The 15229-nt window shown below is 36.0% G+C and overlaps 3 protein-coding genes across 3 annotated transcripts; 1 reads left to right on the forward strand and 2 right to left on the reverse strand.

The window, feature by feature from the left end:
• Positions 1 to 4052: 4052 nt before the first annotated feature.
• Positions 4053 to 5686, reverse strand: LOC121256588 (probable carboxylesterase 5). Its single transcript, XM_041157432.1, has one exon. The coding sequence runs from the start codon at positions 5266 to 5268 to the stop codon at positions 4162 to 4164; it is 1107 nt and encodes a 368-aa protein (XP_041013366.1). The 5' UTR covers positions 5269 to 5686; the 3' UTR covers positions 4053 to 4161.
• Positions 5687 to 8352: 2666 nt separating this feature from the next.
• LOC121255549 (2-hydroxyisoflavanone dehydratase-like) lies at positions 8353 to 9442 on the forward strand. Its single transcript, XM_041155912.1, has one exon. It carries the CDS (start codon positions 8434 to 8436, stop codon positions 9340 to 9342), a length of 909 nt encoding a protein of 302 aa, XP_041011846.1. The 5' UTR covers positions 8353 to 8433; the 3' UTR covers positions 9343 to 9442.
• A 4054-nt stretch (positions 9443 to 13496) lies between these two features.
• On the reverse strand, positions 13497 to 14051 carry LOC121254213. The gene has a single exon (XM_041154176.1). The coding sequence runs from the start codon at positions 14049 to 14051 to the stop codon at positions 13497 to 13499; it is 555 nt and encodes a 184-aa protein (XP_041010110.1).
• Positions 14052 to 15229: the final 1178 nt, after the last annotated feature.

Raw genomic sequence — 15229 nt, forward strand, 5'->3', positions numbered from 1 at the left:
AACACCTGCAACGCATGATTAAGTACATGAATAGATATACAAGAATAAAATGTCTGTATACAAGACATGCAAACTCGGATTATACAATTTATACATAGGTTTAGGTACGTGAAGAGGCATACAAGCGAATCCCTTTAAGCAAAATAGTAACCGACAGATCTATTTGTCTTTGGTTGTTGAGAAAACGAAAGGAGGTGAAAGGAAACCGACAGATCTCTATTTGTGTTTAGTTGTTGAGAAAATGAAAGGAAAATAATAAATTTGCAACTTGTTCTCTGTTTAGTTGTTGAGAAAATAAAAGAAATTGCTAAGAAAAATGACTGAAATGGAGGGGAAATGGAAAAACGGTGGGAAAAAAAAACGGTGTGTACCTCCCGGCGAGGAATGGGAGCGGCGGAGATAAAGTTGGTGGGGCGTGGGGTAGGGGGAGGGGAAGTGGGGCATGGGGGGAATGGGGAGGGAGAAGAAAAATTTTTAATGGAGGTAGGAGTGCCACGTTAGTTTGAATTACCACGTGTTTACAACAATCATATTTCGATATTTCGATGAGAGAAAAAATATTTAAAATTGTGATAATAGTAGCTAATCGTTTTGAAAAATGTGATTAAAATATATAATTTATTTAAAAATAATAATTTTTTAATAATAAATTTTATTCTTTTTCAAAACGATTTTACAATATTTAAACATTTTATAAATTTTTTAAATATAAGCCACTGATTTTTCAAGATGAATAATTGAGACCTCCCACAACATTCAAATCTCCTTTGGAGTATAGAGGCAGTGGCGTACCCATGCTTGCTTTTTTCCCCCAAATTTTTTTAAAATTTAAAATTGTCCCCTAAATTTTATTTATATTTTTATAAATAAAGAGAATGGCTCCCTCACAAAAAAAAAAAAAAAAACTTATAATAATTTCTATATGTTCTCTAAAATCTCAATATATCTAAAAATATCTCTGTCCAATTTTTTTCCTATAATTCCAAAATTTTATATAATTTCTATATATTATCCATTTCTAATGATGTGACCTCACTAAAAGTAATTTAAACTAAGTTTAGAACAAATAATAAATTTACTAATATGGATCACTCTTTTGTTACGCAATATTAGACTTCTTAATATAGAATTCAAAATAAAAATACAAGAGACTATTATTGCATAGTTTAAAGTTGATGATCTATATGAAAAATAGTTTAGAGGTTTTATCCTCTAAACTTCATTGATCAGGAAAAATTTTATTTAAAGTTTCAATTAGGGGTATAATCGGTCCGGTCTGATTTTGTACAAATTTAAGAACCGAACCAATATATACCAATTTTATATTTTCAAGAACCGATATCACACCAATTATCCTCCTAAACTGATACTTTCAATTTCACTGTTTCGATTCAATTTTTCGATTTTAATCAAGTGCCAATATCATAAAAAAATATGTTATAAAAAAACTGTTATAAAAAAATCTGTTCTATAAAAAAAATCTATTGTGTAAGATAAAAACCAGACTACTACATTTATCAGCTTAATATTACTTGATAGTATTGTAGTGGATTCATTTACCAATGCTGAAATCATATGACTAGATAGGGGTCAAGTTTTTATGCTCATCTTATTCGAGTAGAAACTGCAAAGAAATTCAATTAAACTGTGCACAAACTAAGTCCCGGGTTTGTTTACGTTGTGATGAGTTCTTACTGAATTTTCGACTCATTTTAATTTTATTTCATGTTTTTAAACTAACTAGATGAAGATGACGATCACGAGTAGGCAGGCCAGGCTCAGATGGAGCAGTTGAATTTAATGTCAGGCATTAATTATTTAATTAGTTTATTTATTAAATTATAAAACCTCTTGTCCGGTAATATTTAATGAAAATTACGTGACATCCCTAACCTAAGGAAATGAGGGTGTTACAACATGTCATTTGTTTTTCCATTCCTCCGGACTTCTTTCTAATTTAGCTTACCTTTTTCGAAAGCACTATGTAACAAATTCTTTAAATCTATATTTATTTAATTTAAAAATTTGTAATAGTTGGAGGGTTCATTTAAGCTAACCACATTAGAAAAAACACAAACACATTAAAAAATGACAACTTCCAATAGTTTAACTGAACTATATATAAATAAATACAACAACAAATAAAACTTGTTTCTTCAACCTTAATAAATGCAACAACTAATAATGGACACTTGTTTCTTCGTCATTGCCAACTTCAACTATACGAACACTTGTTTCTTCAATCTTAATAAATACAACTACTAACGATTGAACCACTTGGCTTTGAGACCAACCTACTTAAAGACATGCCGATGCTTTCATTGGATTTCTACTTCCAATTCAAAAATTTGAAGTCAAATACCTATTCAAAGTCCGCAAGATGTGCGACTGTACATGGACCCATCAACAGACCAAAAATAAGAAATAGAAAATGAAAATGAAGGATGATTCATAGAGTAGCAACCTAAGATGGACACAAAGAGAAAGGAAGGGTGGAAGGTATAAAATCCCCTGGCCCATATAGAGCCCCAAACACAACCAATGAGGTGTCATCGGGAAGGGACAAGCAAAGGGAAAGGGAGAACAAAAGCTAAGAAGGAAAAAGTTGTCACGGGAAAAGTGAGGAGGTGACGGAAAATGTGGAAAATGAGAGAAAAATGTGAAGTGAAATAAAGTTGATTATTTCACCAACTATTGAAAGAGACTTAATTCGTATAAAAAAAAAAAAGAGACTTAATAAAAGTGATCTAAGATAAAAGATTTCGGGGACTTCTTCTTCTTCCGAACTTTGGGACGATTAGAAAGAGATTCTTCAATCTCTAGACCGAAAATTTCAATTTTATTATTTGTACAATAAGTTATGAGAAATTATAAAAAATTTTAAAATATACTCTCATTTATAGTGGATTTGTTTTCCAAACGACTAGTAGACATAAGTCATGCGTCAAATCATATAAATCTGTGTATCTTGCTCTTCATTTATATTTATTATATTTTGTTCTTATTTATTGCAATAGATATACATATGGACACCGTATCGCAATTCAAAATGGTCATCGTGGAATCCAAACCACTCCAATCGAGATCCGAACCGTCACCTCATGCAAAATTTGAATTTTTCTCCCCTTTTAACCTATACTTACAAAATATGATCTAACTGAGGGCTTACCTAGAGAGCTCCAATTGCCAATAAGAGCATGTAATATATTTTATAATCTCTTACGATCTCTTTAGTACTCAAAGAGTACAAGAGATCTCGTTAGTTTTCATAATACATCTTATCTCATCTTATCATTATAATTTTTTAAATTTTCACATAAAATAAAATATGCAATTCAACTTTTGAAATATCAAAATAATAGTAATATTAAAAAAATATATTCTAATAATATTATATTCAATTTCTAATTTTTATCTCAATTCATCTTATTTTAATTCATCTTATTTCATCTATCAAAATAAACTACTCCCCTCACGCATCCAGAGGCCAATACATTAAGCATTATATTAGATCAAGTACCACCTCCATGCATGTCAACATAAGTTATGCTATAAATGACTACGACAAAATTGGCCCCCGATGGCAAAAAAATCCTGAGCTAGAAGCTCTTTTCTCGTTCTTCTTGGTTAAGAAATTTGTGTAATTCGAAATTTTACCGATAGGTTACATAAACCATGTATTTTATTAAGAGAAGTACTATAATCATAAAAATATTTCATAAAAATAAATTTATGAATTGACATATTTTCATATGATACGTTAGATTTATTTTACGATAAAATTAGTTTCAAAATCTAACGTGCAATATTAAATCACACAAGTTTATAAATTTGTTTTTATAAAATTTGTTTGAAACTAAGGCCTCGTTTGTTTTCAGGAAACATCTCATCTCATCTCACTTCATCATTATAACTTTCTCAAATCTTCACATAAAATAAAATTAACAATTCAACTTTTTCAAATCCCAAAACAAAAATAATATTAAAAAATATATTATAATAATATTTTATTCAACTTTTTAATTTTAATCTCAATTCATCTCATTTTTGAAAATAAACAAGCCCTATTTCTGTTCTATTAAAGTCTACACCGTTTGAACTTTGAACAGTCGAGCCCTTTTCAAAAGGCTCAAGATCAGTCGAGCCAATACTCCACGGGGATCACATTGCCGCGCCTGCTCCTTCTTGGTTGATAAAGGATGCAAAGCGTTTGATGAGAGCCACCGCCTTCTCTTGCTTGAGGTCATCCAGATGAAAGCAATGGTCTTCACCTTCGTTCTCTACGATCTCAACCCTACCTCCCCACCCACTCTTCTTCAGTTCCTTGTAATAACGCCAACCCACCTCTCTCAAATGGTCCTTTCCACCCACAAACACCAATACCCTCTCACACCCTAGCCTTTCCAGATCCTCTGCAGCCGGTTTCAGCCGAGGATCGTCCAAACCGCTGTTCTCCGGACACATGTATAGCCACATTTTATCATCGTCCGTACCTCCAAAATACGGGTGCACCAAGATGGCCCCGACCAGCTTCACATCTGATATCTGGGTCGACCCGACCCGAGAAGCCAAATTATGCGATATGTTTCCTCCGGCACTGTCCCCGGCAAGGAAAACTCTGTTAAAATCAGCGTGATCATTTAACCATGACTCAGGTCCATTTCCGTTAGCGTGGGACGCCACCCACTGGAACCCCGCCCAAGAATCCTCATAGCAAGCTGGGATTGGGTGCTCCGGAGCTAACCGGTACTCAACCGAGACAGCAATTAGGTTGGATTCAGCTGCCAACGTGCTCACATAGTAATGTAAGAGAGGAGAGAAGGCAGATAAGAAGCAAAAGCCCCCACCGTGAATATAGAACAGGACAGGGAGTTTCCGGGTCGGATCGTTAATCTTGGGTAGGAAAATACGGGCGGATATAGGAGGTTCGGACGAAATCACAACGTCTTTGGATCGCACTCCGGTGACGGGGTCATCGGACGGAGGGATCTTGGGAGTGGGCTGGAATTTCTCCACGCGACCATCTTTGTATACTCGGAAGAAGCGGAATTCATGAGCTATTTCATCATTCAAAGTGTGCCTCTGCGAAGAGTAAGGGTTAGATGCTGGTGAATTAGGGTGGAAGAGGATTTTGGCTAGCTGAGGCCTTCGATAAATATAGATCGAGGCCCGGTTAAGGCAGAGAGAGAAAGGACGACAGAGGAATTGTATTGGAGGAAAACGGGGGGGAAGAAGAAGCTTTGAAGAGTTAATGAAACAGGTCTTCATGATCGTTAATGATTAGAGAGACTTGATCAATGGGAGTAGAAAAAGAAAACACAGATCTGGTCAAAGATCTGAATGACTACAATGCAGTAGTGGCACCATCTGCTTCCAGCTAGTCCGTTTATTGTTTTGTATAGCTAGGTGGAGCTGTTAATTATTTGGCTTTCTAGTTGATTTACGCAAACCAGATTACCAGAAGGCTGAAGATTTTGAGGATGTGTATCCATGTCTGTGGTAGACGCAGTGAGAAAAGAAGAAGCCGAAAGAGGAGAAGACAAGGGCTGAGGCGAGGGTTTAAGTTTAACCGTTTTGTTTATTTTTGGATTGGCAAGGGGTTTATATCTTGCAATCACAAGCTTCAAAATTATTATATCTTCACTCTTATTACACTGTTATTACCGGTTCAATTATTTTTATTTTTATTTTTATTTTTTAAAATAAAAAATTCAGCGGTTGACGTATAACACACGTGAATACAGCAAAATAATAGCAGAATTAGAGCATATATTTATTAGCATATATTCTCTATTCGAAGAGTGTTGCACGTTGGTGCTGCTGTGTCACTCTCCTGCATCCGAATATGCTGAACCAGACTCATTTCTCGAGAATCTCAACCACTTGATCATTCAGGGCACATGTTTGAGATTTCCAAATCTATATTTGGGCCGGACTCCACACGCCCGACACACCAATCACGTGTGTGATGAGGTCCATGTACGGAATATAACTCCTCAATTAACTTTGGAAACATTATCGCACTCCCCCACATCTTTCATAAAATTATAAGATAAGTAAAATATTATTTTTTAATATAATTTTTATTTAAAAATTAAAAAAAATTAAACTATTTATTATATTTTATATAGAAGTTTAAAAAAATTATAATAATTATATGATATAAAATGAAATGTTATAGTTTGATTTATATAATCAAATTATGCCAGACAGTATCCGGTAAGTGAGACTAATTCATTATTATTTATAAATTATTTACTAATTTTTTATTACTATTTATTACTTTTTAGATTACCTCATCATACAAATATATAACTTAAGTTATTTGCATCGTTTCCAACGTTTCCCATAATCGCTGAACTATCTCCCAACTTCACAATCATTGGTCAACCGAAATCTCCCAATTTCTGCAGCGTTCCCACTGACTTACAGTTGCCGGCAAAAACTTCCCACACGCCGGTTTGTGACTCAAACAAAACTGGTCCTGCATATACAAGATTACTTGCTAGCCTCGGTTGGTTTGTGACTTTCGAATTTACTCTTGCGTCCATTCATAGCTGGCCTGAAGAAACTCGGCTAGGAGCTTGGTGATGATAGCCTATAAGTTGTGAATTGATATTTGCTGAGGTAATGAGGAAAATAAATACTCTTAACCAAAAAAGTATTACATAAAATTAATCATACAAACTGTTACAGTTTGATGTGATTTATCATATTATAAAATAGATCTAATAAATTATATAAAATTATATTAATTTTTTTGTATAATATCTTTGTGACTGTAACACTTTTTAATAGAAAAATCAAGAAATGTGGCTGCTTTGCTTGACTATTAGTGCCAAAATACCCCCCTCAAATGCCACGTAAAGCGTACAAACGTGTGCTAGTGCAGTTTAAGGAAGTCGTCGTTGAGAAGAGGAACAAAGCAGAGGGTCTAGCCACGAGTTATGCAGTTCAAGGAGTCCACGATTAGGATATGGGAGTCGGGAAGGCCAGATCCCTTCATTTCTAGTTCTGGTCTTTTTGGTATTTTCCTCTCTTGCAAGCATAGAGGAGTGGCTAGTGTGTTAAGTTTTAACAGCCCTTAATGAAAGTCTGCCACATCAGCAATTTACCCAAAGCATAACGAAGTTTATTACACCAGATCAATTTGAGAACCCCTTGTCACACTATGAATCCTTTAGCATCTCTCTATCGTTCAACCAAATGAAATAGGAAGTATAAAAACCTATAAAAACAATACGATGCGAAATCTGAATGTGAATACTCCAGAAAAACCTAGAAATCTAATATAAACTCAGAAAAACTCAGAATTCACACTTCTAATATAAAAACCCAGAAAAAAAAAAATATGATGTATAAAAAGCTTGGTGAATCCTCCAAGGTAGAATCTTGCCATGGCTATTTAATTCATAGACGGTGGTTGAAAGTAATAAATGCATTCATCAGTTCTCTCCATTGCAATAGTTCCTCCTCGTTGTTTTCCGCATATCTCCAACCATCCTCAACATTGTCACGGTTTTCCTCTGTTTCTTCACTATCTTCTTCCTCGTAGCCATCGTCTTTGAGCGGCCATGGTTTTTTCATTACATTCACAGAATCACAGGGATGGCAAATTAATGCAAACCTTTACGAAGTGCAATTTTTGGAGGAGGCAACTTCAAGTTCGTTTGGGCCTAGTGCTTTGTTGGGAGCTGCAGGGGACAGATATCTGAGGGTGAGAGAGGGAGATCTGTGTGTGACAAGGGAGTCTGGTTTTCTGGGGTGCTGAAACATTGTAATTTAAATGAAAAGTCTACGTGGCATCAATATATTGAAAGGCTGCTTTTTAGTAAAAGTCGGTCAAACCGGTTATAAAATATAATAGTAATTAATGTATATCAAAACTCGCAATTAATTAATTGGTAGATTTTTGTCGCTCGTATCATTTCACACCCTTGGATATAAATAAAAGAATGGAAAATGGGCCTACTCATTTCTCTTTTTTCTCATTTTGTTCGCTTCTCAAAATTCTCAGAACATATCTGATATTTTTCGTTTTCCTAAGATAAAGGCAACCTTAAAATTAAATTGTTTGACGCGAATTGCCATACCAACAAGTCGTGTATACAGTTATAAGGACCAATGAGGGCAAGAATTTCAGTTGTGTACGACTGTTCGACGGAACGAATTAGGTAAAGTTTAGATTTATGAAAATTAAAAATTAAATAAAATATTATTAAAATATAATTTTTATTCTTAAATTTTTTATTATATTTTGTTTATAGTTTTAAAAAATTATATTGATAAGATAAATAAATAGAATTCAACTATCGATCCAAACAACTCTTCTCCGTCCAAATCATCAATAAATATACAGACCGAGAAACTCTCACTCACTCGCTTACTCTCTCTCTCTCCGCAAGATCTAAACCTTTGCTTTTGCTCTCTACAATGGCCTCGAGCGACGAGGAAATCACCCACCACTTCCGTTTCTTCCATGAATACAAAGACGGCCGCGTTGTGATACACCGCCCACCAGTTGAAAAACTCCCACCCTCCGATGACCCAGTCACCGGGGTCCGATCAAAGGACGCCGTAATTTCATCCGAACCTGCGGTCTCAGTTCGTATATTTATACAAAAATCCGCCGACTCGACCCAGAAACTCCCTCTCCTATTCTACATCCATGGCGGCGGTTTCTGCATGCAATCCGCTTTTTCTGCCCAGCACCATAATTTCCTCAACACGTTCGTCGCGAAAGCTAACGTTATTGCAGTCTCGGTCGAGTACGGGCTGTTCCCAACCCGACCAATACCCGCCTGTTACGAGGACTCCTGGGCCGCTCTCCAGTGGGTGGCATCCCACAGCAATAGAAACGGACCCGAGCCGTGGTTAAACGACTATGCAGATTTCCAACGAGTTTTCATTGGGGGAAATAGCGCCGGAGGGAACATATCGCACACTCTAGCAGTCCGAGTCGGATCGATCGGGCTTCCCGGAGTGAAGGTGGTTGGTGTGGTGCTGATTCACCCATATTTCGGAGGTACGGGCGATGACAGAATGTGGCTGCACATGTGTCCGACGAATGGCGGGTTGGAGGATCCAAGGCTGAAACCAGCGGCAGGGGATCTAGCCAGGCTTGGGTGTGAGAGGGTGTTGATTTTTGTGGCAGAGAAGGACCATTTGATGGATGTGGGTAAGCGCTACTACGAGGAACTGAAGAAAAGTGGGTGGGGAGGCAGTGTGGAGATTGTGGAGAATTTAGGGGAGGAGCACTGCTTCCATCTTCACAACCTCAAATATGACAAGGCAGTGGCTGTGATTGATAAGTTCGTTTCCTTTGTTAAACAGGATCGCTAAGATATAATGTAGGCGATATGTGGTCTTTAGAAGCGGTGGATGCATGCTTTGGGTCGCTAGCGATATTGAAAATGGAATGTTATATTTCGGAGATATATAAGTATTAGGTATCGTTTGGATTCGAAGATGAGTTGAGATGAGTTGAGATAAATTGTAAATAATAGTAAAATGAGTTGAGATGAGTTGAAATGAGTTGAGATTACTTGCGAATACAAACTGGACCTTAATGGATGTGTGTGGCATGCAGATACTTACCTAAATAAAGTTATTCTATTTCGCATTGCTATTAATGGTTTTTTTTTTTTTTATTTAGCGATTAAGAAAATATTTTTTAATAATATTGTAAATTTTTTTTTAAAAAAATTATTTATGATAATTAAAAAAATACATTAAAAAAAAAAAAAAAAAAAACACAATTTGGGACCCTTTTGGGTAGCGCGGAACTCTTCTAAGTTCTGCGCAACAGAGGCAGCCCACTTTTGCAGCTAACTCAATTGATCTGCTTTTATTGTTGGGTGAGGTTACTAAGCCGCCCAATCATTACCGATGGGCGTACCGTACAGGAGTATTTTTTTTTTAATATTTAATATTTTTAAAAAATAAAAAAATATATCAATATATTTAAAATTATATCCTTAATAATTAAATAAAAAAAATTGACCAGCGAACAAATAAGACGGTTAAACAAAATGAATAAAGTAGTATTTTCCTATATTATTTGATGGGCCTTGGCAGAATGGACGCCACCGATGATCGCTTACGTTGTCAGAGCTCAATCCTTTTCTGGTCTGCTGCTAGCATTACAGACAGCAAAGAAGTCCAAGATAACAATATCAATTGGAGCTCATTTTATATATATTCAGATATATAATTAATATCATACTTACTAGTTAGAATTAAAACACCTTAAAAATCAAGTGTGATCTGAATGTGAATCTTATTAATTATGATCCTCTTTTAATAAACGGCTTGGTGACTCCTTTGGTCAGCGAATCAGAGAGCTACATATATGAAGGAACAAAATCAATTTTCAAAGTATCATTAGTAACAAGTTCCTGAACAAAATAGTAGTCGATCACAATATGTTTTGACCGAGTACGAGTAATCAGATTGACTACCATAAAAATTGCACGTTGATTGTCGCAAAGAATTTTAGGTGACGTTGAGAGTGTAACACGAAGGTCCCGAAGCAATTGAATAATCCATGCAATATCAGCTAAGGAGCGATATTCTGCTTCTACACTTGAAAGAAACAATGTTTTGTTTCTTAGAAGACCAAGAAATTAAATTGGCGCAAAAAAAAAATAGCATAGCCGGTAGTAGAACGACGTGTATTAAGACATCCAACCTAGTCTGCATCAGAATAGGCAAGAAGATCACAAGTGGATTGTTTATGAAGTTAAAGTCCATGATGAGCAGTGCCTTTAACATAACGCAAAATACGCTCAAGAGTACGAAAATGATCCTCAGTGGGAGCATGCATATATTGGCAAACGGAATTTACATTGAAGGACAAATCAGGCTTGGTGATAGTCAAGTATTGAAGAGCACCAGCAAGAGAATGAAACAGGGTAGGGTCGGAGAACAGCGTCCCTTCGACTAATAGATGTTGACCAACGACAAAAGGTATAGAAATAGGCTTGGCATCAATCATGGAAGCACGTTGCAAGAGATCAAGAGCATACTTCGTTTGACTGAGAAGTAGACGCTTCTCATTAGCTTGGACTTTTACTCCGAGAAAATAATGAAGATCACCCAAATCCTTCTTGGAGAATTATTTAGAAAGTCATGTAATAAAGATGTGAAGCAGAGAATGATTATTTCCAGTGATGTCATCAACATAAAGAAGTAAGTAAACAGTCTCAAGCGAGGAGTAATAAACAAAATACGAGAAATCATTCTGACTAGGGAGGAAGTCAAGTTTGAGCAAAAAGGAACTAAAGTGATGAAACCAAGCTTAAGGAGCTTGTTTCAAGCCATAATGAGCACATTTTAGGCAACAAACATGCTGAGGAAATTGTGGATCAGTGTAGCCAGACGGTTCTTCCATGTACACCTCTTAGTTAAGAAAACCATGAAGAAATGCGTTTTTAATATTTAGTTGATGTAAACACCATCCAGAAGTAACAGCTGAGGACAAAATGATTCTGATTGTATCAGGGCGCACCACAGGGCTAAAGGTGTCACCAAAGTCAAGACCATGAACCTGACAAAATCCTTGAGCCATAAGACGTGCCTTATGATGCTCAATAGACCAATCAGAGTGAAGCTTTGTTTTGAAAATCCAACGACAACCAACCACATTATGATGCTGAGAACGATGTACAAGAACCCATGTATCATTTTTCTTCAAAGCGTGAATTTCATCATCCATAACCGAAAGCCATTCAGGGTGTTTTGCAGCAGACTTGAAGCCTCGTGGCTCTTTGAGAGGAAGAAGGGCCTGAAAAAGATGAGAAGAAGATAAGATAGTCATAACATGATACAACCGTGGTTTGAATATGCTAACTTTCCCTTTGGTAATCATCGGATGGCTGGAAGTGGTCACACAAGGAGAGGAAGAAATGGGTAGAGGGATGGTGGAGTCCTGAGTTGCAGAATCTAAGAGAGATTCCATAGAAGGAGGAATCTGCGGACCAGGGGAAGGAGTCGAGGACAAGTGTGGAATATCACTACAAGACAGACACGGTGAATTCGAAAAGAATGGTGAAGGCAAAAAATCTGAAGAACTAACATTAAAAGAACTAGAAACACATTCTTGATACTCAGAAAAATGAATATAGTCAGTGTTGGACGATAGATTTTGCACAGAATCACCATTATAAGGAAAGTTATTTTCATAAAACTGTACGTGTCGAGAAACATAGATAGAATGTGTCTTTCGGTCTAAGCACGAAAATCTTTTATGAAAGGTACTATAACCTAAAAAGACATAAGGAGCAAATTTTGGAGATAATTTATTAGGTGAGTAATCTCTCAAATAAGGGAAGCAAAGACACCCAAAAGTATGAAGCATAGAGTAATCGGCTTACCAAACAAGAGCTCATAAGGCATTTTGCCAGCAAGAGACAATGACGAGAGTCGGTTAATGAGAAAGACAATAGTAGAGAATGCCTTAACCCATAAGGAGAGTGGCACAAGGGTATGAAACATTGGGGTAAGACCGTTTCTGTGACAAGGCGATGCTTATGTTTGGCAATTCCATTCTGACTAAGAGTGTAAGGACATGCCAGACGAAGAACAATGCCACAAGAATGCAGATGAGAGCGAAGCTTATTATTAGTAAATTCAATTCCACCATCACATTGAAACGATTTTATTTTTGCTGAAAAATGTGTCTCAATAAAACGTTATAAATTGATGAAAGTATCAAAGAAATCATATTTGTGTTTTATAGGAAATATCCAACTAAATCTGGTACAATCATCAATAAATACCGCATAGTATTTATATCCAGTAAAAGAAGGAACTGGTGGTGGACCCCATAAGTCACAGTGTAAACGATCAAGAGGCATGACACAACGTTCATCATTTAGAGAAAAAGGTAAAAGATGGCTTTTGCCGAGTCTACAACTAACACAAATTTCAGAATCAGTGTTCACCAATTTATTTCTACAGAAAATAGATCATAATCTAGAAAAAGAAGCAATAGTACAAAAATGTGGATGACCAAGACGAGCATGCCATAAACGAACAGAGGCTCGTGGTGGAGAAGTAGTGGACACGAAGGCATGATGACGACAATCTAACACGTAGAGACCATTTTCACATCTTTCGACTCCCAGTACTACTCTTGTCACCTGATCCTGTAAGGTAAAACCAGAGGAAGAAAAGGTAACACAACAATTATTATCTTTAGTAAGTTGACTAATAAGAATAAGATTTTTCTTAATTCCAAGAACAACTAACACAATAGATAAAAGAAGAGGACTTGATGAAACAAGAGATGAAATGGAGCCAATGTGAGAGATTGGTAAAGACTGACCATTGCCAACCATGACACGTTCATTACTAGAGTAGATAGCCGATTGATCCACACCCTCAGTATCACTTGTCATGTGGGACGTTGCACCAAAGTCAGGGAACCATTAAGAGTTATTCAGATCTTGAATCGAGCAAGCTGAAAATGCTTCAGCAAGATTAGCCGATTGCTTCTACTTGAGTTTCAAGAAGCTCCGGCAACGTTTGGCCAAGTGGCCCTCCTTGTTGCACAACCGATAGTGGACAGAGGAGGTGGATGATGACTTCGAATTGGCAAAAGGTGTAGAAGAGGTTGAAGACCGATGCTTCACTTTTTTATTTCCTGCCACTTTGGAAGTCTGCTGCACAAAATAGGCAGAGTTGGAAAACGACTGAGAAAAAGATCGTTCAAAGATCTCATGACTCCAAGCTTTTGGAACAATCTCTGCAAAAGAAGGTAGTGAAAGTTGTGACATCATGGTGGTAGAAAAGATCTTGTAGTAGGATCCCAATGCAAGCAAATACCAGTGGACGTCATCCATGTCATCAATGGGACAACCAATGTCAACCAGTTGATTGCATAGACCTTTAAAGGTGCGAGAAAACTCAGCAATGGACTGAGAGCCACGTTGCATCAGCTGGAGTTCATCCTTGAGTTGCAGTTCTCGAGTCTTTGATTGGTGCGAGAATGAGGCTTCAAGAGCAAGCCAGGCCTCATGGGAATGACGAAAACCTAGTATCTCACTCATAGATTCCTCTGTAAGAGAAGAATAGAGTAAATTGAGTAGCATTTGATCTGTATGTAGCTAAGAGGTATAAACAGGATTTGACCTTGTGGTCCTGTAAAAAAGAGTAATTATGGTAGAAGGAGCCATGATGCTACCATTCAGATAGCCAAAAAGCTCTTGACTAGCTAACAGAGGAACAAACTGATTTCTCCACAGTAGATAATTGGAGGAGGTTAGTTTAATGGTGAGCATATGCACCATTGTGTTGAGCGGAAAAGTAGGAGATGAAGAAAATGAATCAACCATGGTCAGGATCACAAAAGAAACCTTGAAACTGATACCATAAAGATGTTTGATGAACAACAATAAATGGCTAAAATCCCCCTTCTTGTGTGTGGAGATAACTCTTCAGTATATATACAATTATTACAGTTGTGCACTCCAATATAATAGGAAAGGATTGAATACAAATAATTAAAATATCCCTACAACTATACAAACTGATATTATGTTAACAGAAAAGCATATATCCTGGAGGATTTGGTTCTCCCTTATTAGAATGAATAGTAATTGATGTATAACAAAACTCGCAATTAATTGATTGGTAGATTTGTGTCACTCGTATCATTTCACACCCTTGGATACAAATAAAAGAATGGAAAATGGACGTACTCATTTCTCTTTTTTTCATTTTGTTCGCTTCTCAAAAGAAAAAATTTACACAACTTCTTACCATTCACACAATCTCCACACACTACACTTTTTTTAATTTTTTTTATCAAATATTTAATATATGAATAATAAATAAAAAATTGAATTAGTTTAAAAGGAATAAACTCAAAAAATATATATATTAATAAATTTATAAAATTTAAAAATTATAGTGTATAAAAATTAGAAAGATTGTGTAGTATTACTCTTCTTAAAATTCTCAGAACATATCTGATATTTTTCGTTTTCCTAAGATAAAGGCAACCTTAAAATTAAATTGTTGGAAGCGAATTGTCATATCTACAAGTCGTGTCTACAGTTATAAGGACCAAGGAGGGCAAGAATTTCAGTTGTGTACGACTGTTCGAGGGAAGAAAAAATCTACCTAACTACTTATTATTTATACAACTTTCACATATTATATTTTTTTAATTTTTTTTCTTTTATCAAATATTTAATATATAAATAATTAATAGAGAAATTAAATT

The sequence above is a fragment of the Juglans microcarpa x Juglans regia genome, chromosome 3D (assembly GCF_004785595.1).
Source record: "Juglans microcarpa x Juglans regia isolate MS1-56 chromosome 3D, Jm3101_v1.0, whole genome shotgun sequence".
Classification (NCBI taxonomy): Eukaryota; Viridiplantae; Streptophyta; class Magnoliopsida; order Fagales; family Juglandaceae; genus Juglans; species Juglans microcarpa x Juglans regia.